The 22,542-nt window shown below is 45.9% G+C and overlaps 1 protein-coding gene and 1 long non-coding RNA gene across 2 annotated transcripts; both read right to left on the reverse strand.

The window, feature by feature from the left end:
- Positions 1 to 1,646: 1,646 nt before the first annotated feature.
- LOC119221785 (uncharacterized) lies at positions 1,647 to 19,645 on the reverse strand. The gene is made up of 12 exons (XM_062566303.1): positions 19,438 to 19,645; positions 19,258 to 19,358; positions 18,933 to 19,135; positions 8,039 to 8,154; positions 7,533 to 7,778; positions 7,172 to 7,435; positions 3,946 to 4,248; positions 3,583 to 3,843; positions 2,940 to 3,203; positions 2,581 to 2,694; positions 1,792 to 1,854; positions 1,647 to 1,687 (listed from the first exon to the last, which is right to left on the reverse strand). The coding sequence occupies exons 1-12, from the start codon at positions 19,643 to 19,645 to the stop codon at positions 1,647 to 1,649; spliced, it is 2,184 nt and encodes a 727-aa protein (XP_062422287.1).
- A 1,556-nt stretch (positions 19,646 to 21,201) lies between these two features.
- LOC134125978 (uncharacterized) lies at positions 21,202 to 22,192 on the reverse strand. The gene is made up of 5 exons (XR_009955874.1): positions 22,165 to 22,192; positions 21,975 to 22,063; positions 21,772 to 21,822; positions 21,425 to 21,517; positions 21,202 to 21,315 (listed from the first exon to the last, which is right to left on the reverse strand). It is a non-coding gene; the product is annotated as an uncharacterized LOC134125978 (long non-coding RNA).
- Between the last annotated feature and the right edge of the window lie 350 nt (positions 22,193 to 22,542).

The raw sequence follows: 22,542 nt of genomic DNA on the forward strand, positions 1-22,542 counted from the left end.
AGTTGAAATGAACTTGAAAGAATTGCAAAAAAAACAGAAATGGGAGAAGCTTCTATGAATTTGAAAAAATGCAGAACTAATAACATTAATAACAATAAAAACATTGCTGAAAGAATAGAAATAGGAAAAGCTGATAATTTGTGTAGTAATATAAGGTTTAGTACTAGTTGTGGTACTAGTGGTACTAGCAGTAGAACAAGTAAGTACTAGTTGTTCTAGTATTTGAAAGCAATTGTGGTGTATCTATGGTTGAGGTACAGATAATCATTGAGGCTTTTATTTTGAAATAATGGAATTGGGTGAGGGGGGTTGGGAGAGAGAATGTTTTTTCATTCAAACTAAATGGACTTGGTAAGTTCGAGTCTTCTGACCACTCAAAGCGCTTTAACACTACATGACATCATTCACCCATTCATAGAGAAGGAGGCGCTGATTCGATTCAGGTGCACATAACTGGAATAAGTGCACGTCCACGGCTTTTTTAAGTAGACCACGCTATCGGTCACAGATTTACTGACGCTGAAATGGAGAAGACGCCGCGCGCAGCATATTTCTCACCTGCTGATCAGCAACTGATCAAATATATGAGGAGGTGGAGCATATGATACGCAAAAAGCTGTAATTAAACAGAGAAAAAGCCTGGCTGACAATTGCGGACCAACTGAATGCGGAAGGATTTTAAAATATCTACTTACTAGGAAGTTATACACTCAAAATGCACTGGTTTTACTGCAAAGTGTCTTTGAGTAGCAACATGTAAAAAGCACTATAAAATGTATGCTTATTTAGCCTATACTTTGCCTTAAAAGTGAACAGAGGGAATTAATGTTCCTCTGGGAATTTACACTAAAGACTAATTTCAAACCCGTATTCACACTGCAAGAATATGTTTTACAATATGCAGAAATCTCTATAAACTGTGTCTGCTTATTCTGATTATCTTTCTAAAATGTGCACAGAACAAACAAGACAAGAGAAGATCCTGGCAACAGGTCAAGATAAACATTTAGCATGGTTGGTGACTGCCTTAAAAGTTTGCAAATGGTGTAGAAATTACTTACAAGATGCCTGCTCACATGTTTTATTTAAACTGATTTTAGCAGTTAAAAAAGGCTCATTTGTCTGGCACTGGAGGGGGGGGGGGGGGCTTCACCCCAGCTTAGGAATCTGCCCTTGTTTTAAACCAAAGAAGGCCTGGGAGAGACTCAGGGTGGGACAGTTACTGACTCTGATCCACATGCAGAAACCCACAGATAGTGCATTTACTCTATGGCTTGATGACTGGATCGGATCAATCCATAATTTATACATAGACACGTTTGCTTCATTCTCCCAACAATCACAAGTCTGATCTACCAAGAAGCCATTCTTTCTGCTCCTTGCAGATCAGGAGCTTTGTACAAATCGCTTTTGGTTCATTTGTGAACAAACGAGTGGAATCATACGTTGCCTCCTGGAACTGAACCCTGAATAGTAGAGGTTTGATATCCCAGATTTAACAATATCCACCGACACATCTAGGAGAACGCAAAATGGGTTTTTATTGGGTAACCCATTGTCCTCCCACTGGGTCAAAAACGTCTTACTCTGAGAGTGTCTCCCAAACCTTTAGTGAAGTATGGAGACCTTTTCTAGACTACGACTCCTTACAAGAACCTGTCTATGAGGAGCAACGCAGACCCCGTACCTGCCCCATAGCAACGAGGCACGTTGGATGACAGCATGAACGTGTTAAACTAGAGCAGGTAGCACCTGTTAAACAGCAGGAGGCCGTGTTGGTGTGGACTGAACCTGCAGCTGATGCGACCCTCACATCCGAGTGAACGGGGCTCTCTTCTGGTTCATCGTGCTTCCCTGTCACAAAGAGACATGAAGGCCTTTGTTAAGGAGAACTAAACCATCTGATTCTCACTATGTGAAGTAAAATCACCTACCCTTCTTTTTAAAGTGTTTGAGCTCAATCATAGAATATGTGAGGCTGGATTCATCTGAAATAATTAAATAATTATTTTTATTTTTTTTGAGTTTGCATTGACTTTGAATCCTTTGATTCTAGTATTTAACAGCTGTGGGATGAACACACAGGATGTACTGCACCTTGTTCAGGTTCTTCAGAGCCTTTGATTGTTTCATAGAGACAAGAATCACCTGCAGAGCAGTGAGGATGAAGACGAGGTCATTCAATCCTTTGAACCACATATGGAAATGTTAGCATTAAAGTAAAGAACACATTACTAAATAAATCAAGATCAAAGCTGACCATCAAGAAGAGAAGCATAATGTCCGTCTTCAGTTTCACCCTGGTTGATCATGTGGTCTGTAGCTGGGCTCTGATTGGTCCTCTGAGACCTTGTGGGTCCAAAACATGAAGTAAACACAGAGGATTGAATGAGGAACATGTAAAGTCCTGCTGCCATGTTCAGAGTGAGAGAAGAGAGTCTTGTACCAACCTGCTGAGGCTTGAAGCTGAAGAAAAAGGTTCCACATTGATCATTAATTAGTGTGTGTAATAATATCTGTGACTTTGACTTATTTCAGTGAAATCATTCTGATATCAGAAGGAAAAGATCTCACCTTTTGACTTTCTGTAGAGACACAGAAACAGCAGCAGGAGAAGAATCAGTAAAACTCCAGAAACCAGAACAACAACCAACATCACGAGAAACACAGAGCTTGATGCTGCTTCTTCAGGATCTACACACAAGTACACACAACCATGAGGAGATACACAAGTACTGCCACACGTACACTCAAATACACTTACATGAACCCTTGATCACACAACATTCACCTTTCACTGATGCTCATCTTACAGTTTTATTTCTCAAAATGTATAAAACTATATTGTCTCACACTAACAAAGTTTAATTCAGTTACACCTTTTCTAACTAGGACTGTAACACATGTTACAAAAGAAATCATCTTCTACTCGTACTCACATTCCACTGACAACCAGCTCTCTGCTGAGGTCAAAGTCTTAAAACCTTGAGGTGATTTCCTTCCTCTACATTTATAAAAGCCTTCATGTGACTTATTAACTGCAGAGATAAACAGCTTCCCTCTGACAGCATTTGGGAGGAGTTTGTCATCTTTATAGAAATCCACATCATCAAGAAGTTCTTTTGTCCTCAACTCGCAGCCAAGAGACACCGAATGTCCCTCAGTCACAGGACGGACAGGACTCACCAGGATGACATCACCTCCTGTAAAGAGACCAGAGGACAGGAAGTCAAACAAGCTGATGTCCAATGAAGAGAAGACATTTATAGTTTACATTTGTTATTCACATTCATACAGCAGCTGAGCCAATAGCTGCATTTCATGGATGAAAGAGACGGCCCTTTGGTGACGTTCATGCTCACAGTTACATCTTTAATTAATGCTCAATATGTGGGGAGACAAATGTCCACTTAGTGGCACTGAGCTCCAGAATGGTCCATAAGGGACACAGTGGAGGAGCCAGGATGGAGCCAGATGACTCTACATCTCCTCCTGGTTTAAAGTCAATGGTGGACGTCTGTGGTCATGAAGAGGAAAGTCAACCACAAAGACGTGTTGGACCTTTAATGAATATAAACTCACTGTGTATAGTGATGTTGGCTGCATTGCTGCACTGTGTTTCAGACTCACACCAGTACACTCCACTACTCGCTCTAGTGCTGGTGTTGCATGTGGATCCAGTCATTTCTCCCCAGTAAGAACAGGATGACATGAAGCCAGATCCATCAGCCTTCATCACTCTCCACTCAGTAGAGGTTCCCTCACAGCTCAGTGACAGTGACTCTGTGCTGAAGTGCTGCAGTCTGTGAGGACTCACTGTGAGAGACGCTGCTGGATTCACACCTGAAGACACATCATTAGGAGACACACACAGGACAAACAATGTCAACACAAAAAGGACATTTATTCTATTGCGCAAGAATATAAAAGTGTGAACAAACTCACCTCCAGAACTGACAAACTTCACATCACTATATAGAGTGTAAATGACAGGATCTCCTCTTCCAGCTCTGCACACATATCCTGCTGTGTGTGTCTGTCCATGAAGAACGTAGGAACCCTGTTCAGTCCCAGTGGTGCTACCAGCTAGAAGCTCATAGGTGTAGTTGTAGAGGGACAGTTTGTGAACAGCTTTATACCAGAAGAACCTCCATCCTGCAGACGGAGGTCCAACACTGCAGGTCAGAGTCACTGAGTCTCCAGGACTCGTCCATGATGGAGACACTGTGAGGACAGACTGAGGGACATCTGTTGGAAAGAGGTTTCACAGAATAAAGACATGTTGTGATGAGTCCTTGGTGGATTACTTTCACTGCTGATGTCCTCCATCTTTTTCTACAATTGTGTAAAACTGGTGTGATTGTAAACTGTCTTTAAACATTAACTCATTTTAACAATTAAACACTTCAGATTCTTTGTCCTCAAATCAGTCTTCAGAGAATTAGTGATTTCATTTAAACATTAACTCATTTAATTCCTTACCGACTCGATGGCTGTACTCTGAGTAGTAAACTGGGTCTCCTCTTCCTCCTCTGCACCAGTAGACTCCTCCACCAGAGGGAGAGATGCTTCTACTCTGGAGGTTCAGAGGTTCAGAGGTTTTCTTGTCTTTGTACCAGAAGAACTTCCATCCAGATGATGATGATGATGATGATGATGATGATGATGACCCCACAGAGCAGGTCAGGGTCACACTTCCCTCTACAGGAGAGTCTTTGCTCAGTCGGGCCTTTGGTTTTGCTGTTTTAATGTAGAACAAAGACAAACAATGTAATTATTGTTAGTGTCAACATTCCATCCATCAATCACAGCTGACATCAGGTGAGAGAAGGTTCACTCTGGATGATTCTCAACACTTTTATCTCCCTTTTGTTCCACATTTTTACATCCTTTTTTCTCTGTAAATTGTTATAATGTGATTTTTTGTTCTGAAGTAAATAAAACTTAGTTGGCTCTGAGCCTTTAGAGGCTTTTTGAAAAGTTTCTTCATCAACATGTTCAAAAATAACCGACGTGTTTAGTGCTGTAGCTTCAGTTTCCAAAACTACTACAGAACCTGACGACATGTTGCAGAAACAGCATGCCATAAACATCATAAATAGCACATGGAGGAGGAGAGGTGACTAGCCATAGCGATAGCGGTGCTTGCGGCTCGCAGTAGGGTTGCCAACTCTCCCAACCCCAAATCAGGGACACGTTCGCGGGCTGACGGGGGGGTGCTAGCAGTCGGCGGCCGGGCTTGCACAACCTCGCATGCTCCGCTCTGGCCACCCGGCCCCCGCGCGCACACTGCTCTGATGCGACACAACTTCACAACAACCGGGAGTTTTTCGCGCGTCTTTGACTTAGCAGGCTGTGATTGGAAATCGGTACTGGAGCTGTCAAAAAGATGGACAAATCAAAATTGCCCATAATTCGGGATGTCCCGGGTAATACGGGACGGTTGGCAAACCTAGCTCGCAGGCAGCAGAGGAGAAGGTGCAGCAGGTGTCTGAGTGACAGTGAAGTCCAGGAGGGGCAGAGTGAGCAGGAGAGTGTCATTGAAACGGTGAGCAAGCAGGTAGCTCCATGAACAGGGAGGGGGTGTTAATCAGGGCGGTGCATGAGGACAGTGTGTGTGGACCTGGGCACAACCAAGATGATGACCATTTAACAGTTACCTCCATTAATGAATATTATAATAAGACAACAAACATTATCGTTGTCGGTTGTTGCGATTATAAAGTCTGAGTGTCAGGTTGTCATCTGTCAAATTGTCACTTAAAAGTTACTGCAATGGCCACTCAGTTAGCTAAAGTCAAATAACACAGCATAAGCTATTTTGCACTGTATTTGTAGCTCGCACTGTTGAGAGTTCACTTATTCAACTGCAACTTGTGATATTATATATTTTATATATTCTAATGTAAACATTTAAAACTCATTTCGTCCCTTCTTCTCTAGAAAAAAACTTAAACGATGCCATTTGATTATTTTAATTATTACTCACCAACGAGTTACACGTTAGAAGAAGTAGCTAACGTGTGTTATTTAGGGGTTAAAAACCTGCTTTGCATTTTGAAAGCTGTATATTCAACTAACTAGATATTTTATAATGTTTAATCGGAATTTTCAATATCAATATGCAATATTACGGCAAGTGAATACTCTAAATTATATATATATATTATCAGGACGTTTTGTGTGAGTGATTTGTTTGTATAGGTTTTTTATGGTAAGTGTCTCAACAATTAGAGGTAAATGTTGTTTGGTGTCATATTAAAGAGGGGTTTGTGCTCTTTAAAGGGATAGTTCACCCAAAAAAGAAAATTGTGTCATTTACTCACCTCCAAGTTGTTTCAAACCTGTATGAATTTCTTTATTCTGCTAAACAAAAATATATATTTTGAAGAATGTCGGTAATCAGACAGTTGATGGACCCCATTGACTTCCATGGTATCTTTTTTCTACTATTGAAGTCAATGGGGTCCATCAACTGTCTAAATACCGTCCATGGCACTTACAGTAGTTCTCAGCTTTTCATGGGTTTTTGGGAACGGAACAGTAGATATGCACATGTACAGGGAACGCTAGGATAGTGTACTGGTTGGTGGTTCTGTCCGACCGATTGTGGGGGGGCGGTCTGAGCAAAAATGCCAGGGCCCTTTTTTTGTCCCAGTCCAGCCCTGATGGAGGGAGATCTCCAAAAACGTTGGTTTGCAGGTCAATGAGTGAACAAAGTTGGAGGAAAATACGGGACAAATATGTCCGTGAAAAAAGTGAGATGAAAAGCAGCAGTGAAGATGCACGGAGCAAAAAAGTCTGATGAATAAATAGACAAACCAACGACTTTACACACAAAGACGTCCCTCGTCTTCAACAAAAAGTGTGACTCCACCTGCTGTTCTGGAGGTGAAATGCTTTGAAACAACTGCAAACCTTTAAGGACCATGAAATGAAACGAGTCCGTTGACACAGAAGCAAAGTGGAAGTCAGTCTCCTTGTAATAAATAATAAAAGGTTCACTAACTAATGAGTACATTTCACCTCAAGGAGGCGCAACACTCTGCTGTCCTCCATCTTTTACTTTAACGGTGTAACACATGCGTTACACTGTCTTTAAACATTTTAACCAATTAAACATCTCAATATTGTTTGTTTTTTATTAAGGGAAATAGAGGTGATGACATACCTGATGTTGTTAATGTGAAAGCATCACTCCATTCTGTTGTAGAGTCTTCATCTTTCAGTCTGCCCTTACACCTGTAGTCTCCTGGGACTGATGATGTCATCATGGAGCCTCTTGGGTTTTGAGGTGTGTAATAGTCAGGTGTTCTCCATTCATACTCCCACTCAGAGCCTCCTCCCTCCTTTATTCCACATGTGAGAGTGATCGTCTCTCCAGAGTAAATCTCAGGCCAGTCGTGTTGCAGAGTCACAACAGCTCTGTTTGTGACTGTTCATCATCATCAGGCCCCAAAGAGAAAAGATACATTTGAGTCTTAACCCTTATTCACAAATACATGTTGTAAATCATCAGTTTAGTTCTTTACCGACTGGATGGCTGTACTCTGTGTTGTAAACTGGGTCTCCTCTTCCTCCTCTGCACCAGTAGACTCCTCCACCAGAGGGAGGGATCCTTCTACTCTGGAGGTTCAGAGGTTCAGAGGTTTTCTTGTCTTTGTACCAGAAGAACTTCCATCCAGATGATGATGATGATGATGATGACCCCACAGAGCAGGTCAGGGTCACACTTCCCTCTACAGGAGAGTCTTTGCTCAGGTGGGCCTTTGGTTTTGCTGTTTAAATGTAGAAAAAAGACAAACAATGTAATTATTGTTAGTGTCAACATTCCATCCATCAATCACAGCTGACATCAGGTGAGAGAAGGTTCACTCTGGATGATTCTCAACACTTTTATCTCCCTTTTGTTCCACATTTTTACATCCTTTTTTCTCTGTAAATTGTTATAATGTCATTTTTTGTTCTGAAGTAAATAAAACTTAGTTGGCTCTGAGCCTTTAAAGGCTTTTTGAAAAGTTTCTTCATTGAGACCCACCGACCTCCGGCGAGGGGGCCGAGCAGCGGACTCTGGTGATCTGCTGGGTCACGTGAGGTAAATCCTCTACGGACACGCCCACCCACTCAGGACCATTTTTATACAAGGTGGAGATTCTGCTTGGGCCGCCGGCAAGCAATGGCACCTGAGTTCAGTTCTTAAGTTCAGAGTTCAGAGCTTTAGTTCAAATAAAGCCTCTAATTGCCACCCGGTAAAAGTAACATCCGACAGTGGACAGGCGGGGTCTCAGGGGTCCAGGAGAGGGGGGGGGGGGGCTGCGTGTTCATATAGGTGGCAACTCCGTGGCTTCTGTGGCGTCACAACAGGAATACTCGTTCTGCACTTTTCTACCAACTCAAGCCTCCAATTTAAATGAAACGTTTTTTTCTCTAAAAGCAGCTCGGAGACGAAGCCAAAACAGAAGAGAGAAAGTTGACATTCTGCAAAGCACTTTCAGTGAGTTGGTTTACGGAGCTTCAGATCTTCATGGATTAGATTAATACGAATATGAAAACAGTGATTCATTTAAACATTTTTATTAATATCACTTCAATTGTGCAAAAGGCTGATGTAAGATTTTGAAGTCAGCATTCTGTGCCTCTGTGGTGGGACACGTGAAACTAAACTAAATACACAGTCAGTTGTTTCTCTTAGTATATTTACTACATGTGTTGATTGAAAATACATTGTTGAAAATGTTAATTTGTCATTGTGAAAACATGCCCATTGTGTAAATAACGTTTTTATATGTAGTAAATATATAGTTTGATATGGTGCGCGGTACTATACTGCTCTATAACAAGAGCTAATTTATACGGACTTGCCATCTTGGCAATTACCGTGAATTACCGTAAGTATTGTAATTGTCAGTCGTCATGTCTGACATTTAAACTCAACATTTAGATTTACATTTATATTTAACATTTACATTTAACATTTACATTTAACATTTATATATAACATTTATATTAGGGCTGTCAAAAATAGCGCGTTAACGGCGTTAATTAGCTGTTTGTTGTTAATTACGTCAATTTTTTTGACGCATTTCATGCACGCGCAGTGTGACAAATGATTCAGGTCAGGAAAGTGCCTCTTCCTCTAGGGAATGCACTTCATCCTATACAACACATTACTGCCACCTGCAGGCATATGTCAGGCCCAACAAGTCGTTTGCGCCAGAGACCCCCCCCCCCCCCGTTTCTCGAGCAGCAGAACAGAGAAGAAAAAAAGCTTTATTTTTTTATTATTTAAAAAAAAATCGAATATCAATAACATGTATTTATGTAAAAAAATAATAATGATGATAATAATTGTCACGGTTTGGCCTCGCTTCCTGTTTTAGTTTGAAGTTTCATGTCTCTTGTGGTCCTGGGTTCACTTCACTTCCTGCCTTGTCTTGTGATTGCATGATTGTCTCCACCTGTGTTCAATCACCTGCACCTCCCTTGTGTATTTAAGCCCTGTGTGCCTGTGGTCCTTTGTCGCGTCATTGTCTTACGTCATTCGTCATTGGAGCACGTCGTGTATTTGTTTAGGAATAAAGAGCACTTTGATTGGAAAAACTCTGCGCTTGGGTCCTCACTGCAACCTGCCCCAGCCCGAGTGTGACAGAATGACGCGACCTAAGGAGGACTCTGCAGAGTTTTGGAGCGTTCGGGGCCCCGACTATTTGGACGTGGGAAGTCCTTTTTGGCAGCGCGAGACGGACCTTGTTCTCGGGCCCAGAGGCTACCGAGAGATGTGCCTCGAGATACGAGACATCCTCAACCCGAGGAAAGGGAGCCCGGGGGGGGAAGGAGACCACGAACCCCCCAGTCCCGGCTCCCAGAGCCTCGCCTCCGCCCGTTCCGGCCCCCAGAGCCTCGCCTGCGCCCGTTCCGGCCCCCAGAGCCTCGCCTGCGCCCGTTCCAGCCCCCAGAGCCTCGCCTGCGCCCGTTCCGGCCCCCAGACGCCCGTCAGCGCCCGTTCCGGCCCACAGAGCCTCGCCTGCGCCCGTTCCGGCCCCCAGACGCCCGTCAGCGCCCGTCCCGGCCCCCAGAGTCGTGTCTCTGCCCGTCCCGGCCCCTCGACACCCGATCTTGACCCCCCCTTCCCACCCTCTGGGGACCGTCTAGAATCCGGTCCTTGGAGGGGGATTGGGGTCAGGGCTCAGCCCGGTGATCCCCGCCACGACGACGCCGGAGCCGCACCACTCGGCGCCCCCCGCCATGACGACGCCGGAGCCGCACCGCCCGGCGCCCCCCGCCACGAAGCCCGGTCGCCGTAGCGGCCGGCCCCCCAAGACTTTGAAGTCCGGGCGGCGTGGCATCCCGGCCGGAGGGACCCGACACTGTGCCGCCGACTCGTGGAGTCCCCTGGGCGGCCGGGGGTTGTCGGGTTCCCCGCCCTCCCTCCCTTGTCTGTTTTTCTAGGTTCCACCCTACTTTAGGACCGTCTGGAATTCGGTCCTTAAGGGGGGGGTTCTGTCACGGTTTGGCCTCGCTTCCTGTTTTAGTTTGAAGTTTCATGTCTCTTGTGGTCCTGGGTTAACTTCACTTCCTGCCTTGTCTTGTGATTGCATGATTGCCTCCATCTGTGTTCAATCACCTGCACCTCCCTTGTGTATTTAAGCCCCGTGTGCCTGTGGTCCTTTGTCACGTCATTGTCTTACGTCATTCGTCGTTGGAGCACGTTGTGTATTTGTTTAGGAATAAAGAGCACTTTGATTGGAAAAACTCTGCGCTTGAGTCCTCCCTAATAATTATGTATCTGTGTCCTGTTATTTATCTTTAGTATGCATTTTAGAAAGAAAATGTCACGGTTTGGCTTCGCTTCCTGTTTTAGTTTGAAGTTTCATGTCTCTTGTGGTCCTGGGTTAACTTCACTTCCTGCCTTGTCTTGTGATTGCGTGATTGATTCCACCTGTGTCCAATCACCTGCACCTCCCTTGTGTATTTAAGCCCTGTGTGCCAGTTGTCCTTTGTCGCGTCATTGTCCGTGTTACTTTCCGTCGGTGCACGTTGTCCTGTTTTTTCGAATAAAGAGCACACTTCGTCTGGGAATCCTGCATTTGAGTCGTGCTTCCGCCTGCACCGGCAATCCCCCATGTGACAGAATGACGCGACCATGGAAGGACTCAGCGGGATTCAGTTTTGTGAACCCGTTTTTGGGAACCCGTCTGGCCCTCGGCGGTCCCCGCAGCGTGCAGCAGGCTGCCAGGCGTAACGCCGACCCCGGCTCGCCAGCAGGCTCCGGGCGGCGTCCCGGTCGACGCCCTCGCCGCTGTCCAGACACTGCTTGGGACTCTCAGTGGGAGGCCAGCGCCCAGCCTCCAGTCCTTAGCGAACGCGGGAAGCAGGTGCTGGAGCTGGCCGCCCTCCTCCAGGCCAGGTACGATCCCCACGTCCTGGACCTCCGAGGTCGGCGGCAGCAACACCGTCCACGACGCCCGTCAGCGCCCGTTCCGGCGCCGAGACGCCCGTCAGCGCCCGTTCCGGCGCCGAGACGCCCGTCAGCGCCCGTTCCGGCGCCGAGACGCCCGTCAGCGCCCGTTCCTGCCCCGAGAACCCGGTCAGCGCCCGTTCCTGCCCCGAGAACCCGGTCAGCGCCCGTTCCTGCCCCGAGAACCCGGTCAGCGCCCGTTCCTGCCCCGAGAACCCGGTCAGCGCCCGTTCCTGCCCCGAGAACCCGGTCAGCGCCCGTTCCTGCCCCGAGAACCCGGTCAGCGCCCGTTCCTGCCCCGAGAACCCGGTCAGCGCCCGTTCCTGCCCCGAGAACCCGGTCAGCGCCCGTTCCTGCCCCGAGAACCCGGTCAGCGCCCGTTCCTGCCCCGAGAACCCGGTCAGCGCCCGTTCTTGCCCCGAGAACCCGGTCAGCGCCCGTTCTTGCCCCGAGAACCCGGTCAGCGCCCGTTCTTGCTCCGAGAACCCGGTCAGCGCCCGTTCCTGCCCCGAGAACCACGCCCCCGGTTCCGGCCCCGCGGCGCCTGACCATGACCCCTCCCTCCCACCCTCTTGGGACCGCCTGGAAGTCGGTCCTTGAAGGGGGGGTGGGGTCAGGGGTTGGGCCGGAGCCCCACGCCACGACGACGCCGCAGCCGCACTGCTCGGCGCCCCCCGCCACGACGACGCCGCAGCCGCACAGCTCGGCGCCCCCCGCCACGACGACGCCGGAGCCGCACAGCTCGGCGCCCCCCGCCACGACGACGCCGGAGCCGCACAGCTCGGCGCCCCCCGCCACGACGACGCCGGAGCCGCACAGCTCGGCGCCCCCCGCCACGACGACGCCGGAGCCGCACAGCTCGGCGCCCCCCGCCACGACGACGCCGGAGCCGCACAGCTCGGCGCCCCCCGCCACGACGACGCCGGAGCCGCACTGCTCGGCGCCCCCCGCCACGACGACGCCGGAGCCGCACTGCTCGGCGCCCCCCGCCACGACGACGCCGCACAGCTCGGCGCCCCCCGCCACGACGCCGCAGCCGCACAGCTCGCCGCCCCCCGCCACGACAATGCCGGAGCCGCGCCGACCCGGCAGGCCCCCCGAGACCCTGACGCCCGGTCTCCGACCCGGCAGGCCCCCCGAGACCCTGAGGCCCGGTCGCCGACCCGGCAGGCCCCCCGAGACCCTGAGGCCCGGTCGCCGACCCGGCAGGCCCCCCGAGACCCTGAGGCCCGGTCGCCGACCCGGCAGGCCCCCCGAGACCCTGAGGCCCGGTCGCCGACCCGGCAGGCCCCCCGAGACCCTGAGGCCCGGTCGCCGACCCGGCAGGCCCCCCGAGACCCTGAGGCCCGGTCGCCGACCCGACAGACCCCCCGAGACCCTGAGGTCCGGCGGTCATCCCGGCCGGAGGGACCCGACCCCGTGCCGCCGACCCTTGGAGTCCCCTGGGCGGCCGGGGGTTGTCGGGTTCCCCGCCCTCCCTCCCTTGTCTGTTTTTCTGGGTTCCACCCTCCTTTAGGACCGTCTGGAATTCGGTCCTTGAGGGGGGGGTTCTGTCACGGTTTGGCTTCGCTTCCTGTTTTAGTTTGAAGTTTCATGTCTCTTGTGGTCCTGGGTTAACTTCACTTCCTGCCTTGTCTTGTGATTGCGTGATTGATTCCACCTGTGTCCAATCACCTGCACCTCCCTTGTGTATTTAAGCCCTGTGTGCCAGTTGTCCTTTGTCGCGTCATTGTCCGTGTTACTTTCCGTCGGTGCACGTTGTCCTGTTTTTTCGAATAAAGAGCACACTTCGTCTGGGAATCCTGCATTTGAGTCGTGCTTCCGCCTGCACCGGCAATCCCCCATGTGACAGAAAAAATGGTTAGGATTCAGGTGTGATTAATCATGATTACCAACTTTGTGTTACTGCCAAACATTGTACTTGGAAAAGTTGTTGCATGTATTTACATGATTTTGTCTCTAAATGTTTGAAAAAGTGACGTGAATATTCTACGCTAAATGTACGAAAACTGCGCAGGATTTTAGAACGTGCAATATTTTACAAACGGCGGCCCATAAGTCCAATCTTCTTTATTGATTGAGTGAATGTACAGTAGTGATGAGTTTGTGTGGTTCCACAAGAAAGCAGAAATATCAGCGCCCTCCTAATACCCAACAGGAGAAATGAGCTCAGCAAAACCCAAGAAAATTAAGAAGATTATTTGAAAAACAAAACCACACTCAGGTCGTTAAAAAACGGATCAATCGGCATTTTTGGGGACTCCAAACAGGTTGTCACAAAAGCCACGGAGTTGCCACAGAAGCCACAGCCCCCCCCCCCCCCCCCCCCCCTCCTGGACCCCAGCAATCCCCCCCCCCTGTCCACTGACCGATGTTACTTTACCCGGGGGCAATTTAGGGGATACTTTACTCTAACTAAATCAATTTCATTTCCCACTCCGACCACACACACACACATACACACACACACAAACACACACACACACACACACAGAACCTGCAGACATGAGATGGAAGTGAACAGTGTCTGGTCCAAAGCTAAAATGAGTCGCTGCTGTAAGTAAACGAGGCTTCACTTGTCTCAAATAAATAAAAAATAATAAAACAGACGTATTAGCGTCAGCTGATCTGTCGTACACACAACGGACGTTTTCTAGGAAAACTTGGCTCCGCCCACTCAGCGTGATGTTGTGACGCTCGCTCTGGACTTGCCACTGAATTACTGCCAATAGCAACTCAGTTGCCTTGTTTTGCCACTGCGTTCCACGAGGTGCCAATCAGGTGCCACTCAGTCATTCCTTGCCAAGGAGGATCTCGATGTTTCTCTTCTCTTTATTTTAAATATTTTTCTAAACTTGCGCAAAAAGCTTTGTGAGCTCACGCAGCAAACAAGGCTGTGATTGGTCCGCTAACTGCATCCTTTACAGAGTCTCACGTTTCCGGTTTCATAGCATAATTGCGCCATTATTAAAACGAAGATTTTTTACGAGAGAGTGAATCAGTTTGAAGAGTTTTTGTCGGGAGAAACGCGTGAATATGAACACTGATACAACGCGTCATTGGTGGAATATAAGGACGTGATTATGGCCTCCAGTTCATGGAGGGAGATCTTGTTCGATTGGTGAACAAAGTTGGAGAAAGATACGGGACAAATATGTCCGTGAAAGAAATGCATTGAAAAGCAGCAGTGACGATGCACGCAACAAGAAAGTCTGATAATTAAATAAACAATCAGACGATTTTACACACAAAGACGTCACTCTGTAGGTCGTCTTTAACAAAAAGCGTGACTCCACCTGGTGTTCTAAAGGTCAAATGCTTTGAAACAACTGCAAGCCTTTTAAGACCATGAAATGAAACGAGTCCGTTGACACAGAAGAAAAGTGGAAGTCAGTCTCCTTGTAATAAATAATAAAACGTTCACTAACTAATGAGTACATTTCACCTGAAGGAGGCGCCACACTCTGCTGTCCTCCATCTTTTACTTGAACGGTGAAACACATGCGTGATAGTACACTGTCTTTAAACATTTTAACCAATTAAACAACTCAATTTTGTTTGTTTTTTATTAAGGGAAATAAAGGTGATGACATACCTGATGTTGTTAATGTGAAAGCATCACTCCATTCTGTTGTAAAGGCTCCTTTTTTACGTCTGCCATAACACCTGTATTCTCCTGTGACTGATGATGTAATCATGGAGCCTCTTGGGTTTTGAGGTGTGTAATAGTAAGGTGTACTCCATTCATACTCCCACTCAGAGCCTCCTCCCTCCTTCATTCCACATGTGAGAGTGATCGTCTCTCCAGAGTAAATCTCAGGCCAGTCGTGTTGCAGAGTCACAACAGCTCTGTTTGTGACTGTTCATCATCATCAGGCCCCAAAGAGAAAAGTTACACAGAGTTTTCGTGTGAGTCTTAATCCTTATTCACAAAAACTTTATTTCACATCATCTATGAGTTTAGTTCTTTACCGACTGGATGGCTGTACTCTGAGTAGTAAACTGGGTCTCCTCTTCCTCCTCTGCACCAGTAGACTCCTCCACCAGAGGGAGAGATGCTTCCACTCTGGAGGTTCAGAGGTTCAGAGGTTTTCTTGTCTTTGTACCAGAAGAACTTCCATCCAGATGATGATGATGATGATGATGATGACCCCACAGAGCAGGTCAGGGTCACACTTCCCTCTACAGGAGAGTCTTTGCTCAGTTGGGCCTTAGGTTTTGCTGTTTTAATGTAGAACAAAGACAAACAATGTCATTATTGTGACTTTAAATATATATAAATATCAAATAATCAAACAAAGCTTTTAAATATATTGTCGATAATTCAAATAAAAGTGATGACATACCTGATGTTTTAACTAATGTGAAAGCTTTACTCCATTCTGTTGTAGAGTCTTCATCTTTCAGTCTGCCCTTACACCTGTAGTCTCCTTCGACTGATGATGTAATCATGGAGCCTCTTGGGTTTTGAGGTGTGTAATAGTCAGGTGTTCTCCATTCATACTCCCACTCAGAGCCTGCTCCATCCTTTATTCCACATGTGAGAGTGATCGTCTCTCCAGAGTAAATCTCAGGCCAGTTGGGCTTCACAACAGCTCTGTTTGTGACTGTTCATCATCATCAGGCCCCAAAGAGAAAAGATACACAGAGTTTTTGTGTGAGTCTTAATCCTTATTCACAAAAACTTTATTTCACATCAACTATCAGTTTAGTTCTTACCGACTGGATGGCTGTACTCTGAGTAGTAAACTGGGTCTCCTCTTCCTCCTCTGCACCAGTAGACTCCTCCACCAGAGGGAGAGATGCTTCCACTCTGGAGGTTCAGAAGTTCAGAGGTTTTCTCGTCTTTGTACCAGAAGAACTTCCATCCAGATGATGATGATGATGATGATGACCACACAGAGCAGGTCAGGGTCACACTTCCCTCTACAGCAGAGTCTTTGCTCAGTTGGGCCTCTGGTTTTGCTTTTTTAATGTAGAACAAAGACAAACAATTCAATTATTGTGAATAAACAATACTACAATTTGCTAAATTAAAACACCACAACAATGAAATTATTTAATCATTTCTGAATCTGTGTATATAGTTTAGATTTAGTAAACTAAAGGTAATCAGGCTCATGTTAAGAGTCACTGATTCTCCTTCATACAAGGAGGACGCAGGAGTTAAAGGTCACATCTTTGTCTGTGGAACACTTAGTTCTTTGCTTTACTGAATCAGTTTAATATAATGATCAATGATACAAGATATCAGTGATTCATGATTCAATATAATTATAATTTAACATCAATTTGTGTGCAGAAGATGTTAAAGTCAGTCTCCATGTAATAAATAATTAAAGGTTCACTAAGTAATGAGTACATTTCACCTGAAGGAGGCGCCACACTCTGCTGATATGTTTGATCTGTTTGTGTTATTATTAATGAATCATAAACTAAATTCTAGTTTTTTTTCATCATGCTATTGTTATCTTATAATCAGTCCATGTTTTATCTGTTTTATTTGAAATGATCAATATAATCTGATAATTGATCCTTTTAAACAAAGATCAGCTGACTAAACAACATCAGTGGTAAACTTCAAGGTTCCTCTTACACTAGTTAACATTTATTAATTATCACTACATTATATTACATTAGCACTTTATCAAACAGGTTTATTAAATCAACACGTCTCATTAATATAAAAGTGCTTTAATGAACTCGTTGTGATGGAAAAACTTTGATCACTTACCTGAAACACTTAGAGAGACTTTATTACTTTGTCTTATAATGTAAGGATACGTCTTCTTCTTCATAGCAAAACACTGATATTCACCACTATGTCCTGTAGTTAGATATGATAGTGTATATATATTTGCTGCTCTGTAGGGGGTCCACTGATCATTCATTCTAAATGCATAATCCCAGTCAGCATCGTTTGCTTCCCTTGAGTCACATGTGAAGGTAACTTTCTCTCCAGTAAATAAAGGGGACCAGTTTGGCTCAAAATGCAGCAAAGCATCTAGAAACAAACACAACATGCAAAGAATGAATTGTGTTTTTTTCTTGTTTTCATCATAAATGAACTAAAGAGAACAGAAACATTAAATGTAAAACAGTGATAGAAGGTGTTAAATCTTCTTGAGTGAATTCATCAGAATAAAGAAAGTTGTATAAAAACCTTGAGCGTGTCCACAGTTGAGGAGAATATTCAGTGCTAAAATAAAGTGACAAACATCATCACGCTTCATCAAACTGACACAAACTATTAACTTATGGACTTTAAAAAGTTGTATCTGTGAAAACTGTGCTTTAAAGAGAGAAAGTACTCACAGAAAAGGCCCAACACAGCAAACAAAGTGTGTCCCATCCTCACGTCCACTGTGACACTCTGACTCTGCTGTGAGAAACGCTTCGTGTCAGCAGACGGCTTCAAAGGTGTGAAACATGCGCAGAAATGTGGAAATGCAGGGACAACGTGTGAATATTAGATGAGAGCTTCTGTTTATGGTCCGTGCTTCCTTCCCTTTGAACAACCAGACGCTGTTAAACACGTCACATGTTCAATGCTTATAGGAAATAAGATTAATGGAGATATATTTAATATCCTTTCTTCATACACGGTCATAAGCTAAAGGTTTCTGTAAAGGCAGCTGCAGGAAGTCAAAGGTCTCCCCTGTAATATTAATAATCTTAATAATCTAGACTGAGAGGATTTCAAATTACAAGCCGCAAGCAGCTTGTAAATGTCGTCACTTCATGGTGAGATTGTGGTTTCGATGTCTCGTCTCCTACAGGAAGTGACTGTGCTGAAACAGGACAGAAAGAAAGAGACAGACTGAAGTGGACGTGAAGAGAGACGAAAACCTCTCACTGCTCACCTCTTACTATATATACACACATATATTTATACATATAAATATAAATAGATGTTATAGACGTGTGATGTAGTTATAGCTTTACAATGAAAGAACTTCTCGGAATTAGTCCAAAAACGTTCCTGTTCGCCTTCATACAAGATGTGTTGCTGCTGATTACGTGGTGTAACACGACCACATTCAAACCACACCTGATCGGCTTCTACAGAGATGTCTCTGTGGTGTATGAGAACATGTTAAAATAGAAATAGAAGTTAAATTCAATAAACTGCAAACACAAATCATTGTGACATTTTTATAATAAAACATTGTTGTTACAACGATGGCTACAAAGTTAAATTTGTAAATGTGTGACAAACAAGTTCCCCACTCTGATCCTCCTCATTTAATACTGCAAGTAAAACAGAGGAAACCTTCATCTTAGTAAAGAGAAGCTACAGAACGGCCTCTGGGTTCAATGTTTCTGTGTCCAAACTATCAAAGTAGTGGAAAACTTTGGCACTTTGACAAATGAAATCACCCCACAGTGCAACAACCAGACCGTGCACTGGACCCGTGCATTAGTGCACGTGATGTGAACCCTGAGCAGATGGGGAGGGACTCAGCTTCTTTACAATGTGTCTCCCGGGTCTCCTGGACATGGCCCCCGGGGACAGAACCACAGCGGGTCGAGTCCTGGACTAAAGGAGGACTTGCAGGTGCCGTTTGGGGCCCTCTGGCGTCCCCTAGTGGTCCTCTGAGGACGTTTCACATCCAGCTGCTCGGTGAGGTCCAACAAGTCCCACCTCCCCTGAAGGATCTCAAACACCACAGGACTCTGCAGAGGATGATTGCGTAACCCACAGAGGCGTGTTCTCCAGGTTCAGGTGAAGAAGCGCAATGAGAACGTGTCCAAGGACAGGACGCCTCCTCGCGTGACACCAACACTCCTTTTCACACCCTGAAGGGGGGGTCGGTGTCGGGAGCATCTGGGAGGTGAAATGCTGAGGTCACATGGCTAACCTGATGCCCAGGACATCCGGTGGGAAGGAGCCCGTTGGCTACAATGAGGACGAAAACACAGAGTGACACGCACACTGCAACCATCGTCCCTATCAAAGTGTTGCCCCCTGCTGGTACCACGAGTGAACTGAACAACCACGTTTTTGCCCCGACAGACGACGGACGTGTCGTCAGTGAAAATGTTGATGACGACCTTCCTGTTTGACCTCTGGGAGGTTCTGCAACCCTCTACGTCACAGACAGACCACGCCCACTCCTCCCCGATGGAGCAGTTGACCGTGATGTCGCACAGAGCGGCAGACAGGTTGGAGGGCAGTGCCGACATCCTCATGACAGGTCTGGGGACAGTTTCTGCAACAGATGCGTTAGATGCATTTCGGCTGCCTGCTGGCGCCCTCTAGTGGAGACTAGAAGCAACTACAACCCAATCAGTCTGTGAGAAGAGACTTTTTAACACGTTTTGAACGCATTAAGAACAACGGAAGCCCATTTCCGCCACTAAAAAAATAAGAGTTATAAAGTCGAAACTCTGAGATCTAAAGTCAACATTTAGATATGCGCATGCGCAGACTCCTGTTCGGTTCAAGGACTTCCCAAACTCTCGCTGCGGTTGTTTCTCTAAAGCGACCAGTGATAAATCCAACAACGTTATCTGCATTTATTGTACACTTTAATGGTGTCGGACGTGAAAGCACGTGTTGTCCTCAGCGTGTCGGTCCTGCGCAGCAGTCCAGCAGAGAGGCGACACACGTCCAGACTGAGGGAAGCGCGCATGCGCAAAGCCGCCTCTGATCCTGCAGCGTCTTTCCTCGCTGAGGAGTTGGAAACACGTGATCAATAAAGAGAGAACTCTCTTCAGCGCTTTTCAATCGTCACTAACAAGGACTTCTACGGAGTAAATACCAGAGGTGGGAACAAGTCACTATTATGCAAGTCACAAGCAAGTCTCAAGTCATTGCCCTCGGGTCCCGAGTCAAATCGAGTCAAAGACGAAGCAAGTCCCAAGTCGAGTCTAAAGTCAAAGCCAACGAGTCTCGAGTCGAGTCACAAGTCGTAACGTTTTATTTTCGAGTCAATTCAAGTCCTCTTATTATAGTGGGGACGGGGAACCCTGGGTGATGGTGCGCTGCCTCACAGACCTACACTACGAAGGGAAGGGTAATGGTGGATCGACTGTGACTGTGTTATAGTACTGTAACGCTCACCCCAATGCTGCAGCGTAAATAAGGAGGCGATGGCTGGCTTGCAACTCCGCTGCATTTATTTATATAAAACAACTCAACTTCGGTCACTGTTGGCCGTCACCACGCCGAACGAACACTTCCGCATACACGGCCCCCCAAAACTCGGGTTGTCTCGCGTAACTACAGCTGGTAACAGAGCATAACGTGAACACATGCAACATCTGCATAACTGATTAACTAATAACTTTAACTCAGCTCATTACACTACTTTAAAACGGACGTTGACATAATGTTGGCGAGGATTTTCCATCGGAGTCTGAATCCGGGTTCAAAAATCCCGATTTTTGTAACCTTGAACGAGCTGTCTCGTTGATACGGTCAAATGGACTGCAGTGATTGGATGTCGTGCAGGCAGCGCGCTCTCTGCATACAGGTGGCGCACATTTATTTGACAGATGCAGATAAGCATAGCGGCGCGGTGGTGTGAAAATGTTTTCCCCTAGTTTTCATGGGAAGTAGCAAGTCTTCTCGAGTCAAAAGGCTCGAGTCCAAGTCAAGTCACGAGTCATCGGTGTTCAAGTCCAAGTCGAGTTGCAACTCTTTGTACGTTTTGTCGAGTCGAGTCTCAAGTCATCAAATTAATGACTCGAGTCTGACTCGAGTCCAAGTCACATGACTCGAGTCCACACCTCTGCAAAATACTGTCTCATATCAGGAAAGAAGTTACACAATAATTACTCAGAGACAAAGATGTGGTTTTTCATGTCGTCATCTGTTCCCCTGGTTCTGTCCATGCAGATGTTTTATTCATCTGAAAGAAGAGAGAAGGAAAAGAGATTAAAGGTTATTTAAGAGTAACATGTGTAAGTGTTGTGTTGGACCTTTGCTGACTGCTGGTAGTAATACACAAGTACACTCACATTGTACTACATGGTCCGTTGTACTTGAAGTACCTGCAGCTGTTTATCTCGTCACATTTGAGTAATCGCTCTCCTCTGGTTCATCATTCGTCCCTGTTAGAAGGATCAGATGAATGCATGAAGAGACACTTTATTCTCCTTTATTAAAGCTCTGCTGACCTACAAAAGCATCTCAACTACTGCAGGTTGTTCCCTCATAGAAGTGTTCACATCAGCCATCAATGTCTTTAAGCTCAAACACAGAGTCTGTGACGTCATCCATACACTTTGTCTTTAATTTAAAGACACTTGATCATGTGATTCTAGTATTTAACAGCTGTGTGATGAACACACAGGATGTACTGCACCTTGTTTACGTTCTTCAGAGCCTCTGAGTGTTTCATAGAGACAAGAATCACCTGCAGAACAGTGAGGATGAAGACGAGGTCATTCAATCATTTGAACCACTTTGTATGAATCATATAATCTTCTCAAACAGGTAACTAGCTATAGAAATGTTACCATTAAAGTAAACAACATTTAATTAAAATAAATCAGGATCAAAGCTGACCATGAAGAAGAGAAGCGTAATGTCCGTCTTCAGTTTCACCCTGGTTGATCATGTGGTCTGTAGCTGGGCTCTGATTGGTCCTCTGAGACCTTGTGGGTCCAAAACATGAAGTAAACACAGAGGATTGAATGAGGAACATGTAAAGTCCTGCTGCCATGTTCAGAGTGAGAGAAGAGAGGCTTGTACCAACCTGCTGAGGCTTGAAGCTGAAGAAAAAGGTTCCACATTGATCATTAATTAGTGTGTGTAATAATATCTGGGACTTTGACTTATTTCAGTGAAATCAGTCTGATATCAGAAGGAAAAGATCTCACCTTTTGACTTTCTGTAGTGACACAGAAACAGCAGCAGGAGAAGAATCAGTGAAACTCCAGAAACCAGAACAACAACCAACATCACGAGAAACACAGAGCTTGATGCTGCTTCTTCAGGATCTACACACAAGTACACACAACCATGAGGAGATACACAAGTACTACCACACGTACACTCAAATACACTTACATGAACCCTTGATTTCTTTTACAGTGAAATATATAAAACTATAATGTCTCACACAAACAAATAG

This window comes from Pungitius pungitius, chromosome 1, assembly GCF_949316345.1.
Source record: "Pungitius pungitius chromosome 1, fPunPun2.1, whole genome shotgun sequence".
Classification (NCBI taxonomy): domain Eukaryota; kingdom Metazoa; phylum Chordata; class Actinopteri; order Perciformes; family Gasterosteidae; genus Pungitius; species Pungitius pungitius.

Coding starts and splice junctions, on each gene's coding strand:
- LOC119221785 (XM_062566303.1), bottom strand. CDS start 19,645: ATGTCGGCACTGCCCTCCAACCTGTCTGCCGCTCTGTGCGACATCACG. Junction 7,779..8,038: donor GGCCCCCTCGCCGGAGGTCG/GTGGGTCTCAAT, acceptor ACATTTAAACAG/CAAAACCAAAGGCCCACCTG. Junction 7,436..7,532: donor AGAGTACAGCCATCCAGTCG/GTAAAGAACTAA, acceptor GATGATGAACAG/TCACAAACAGAGCTGTTGTG.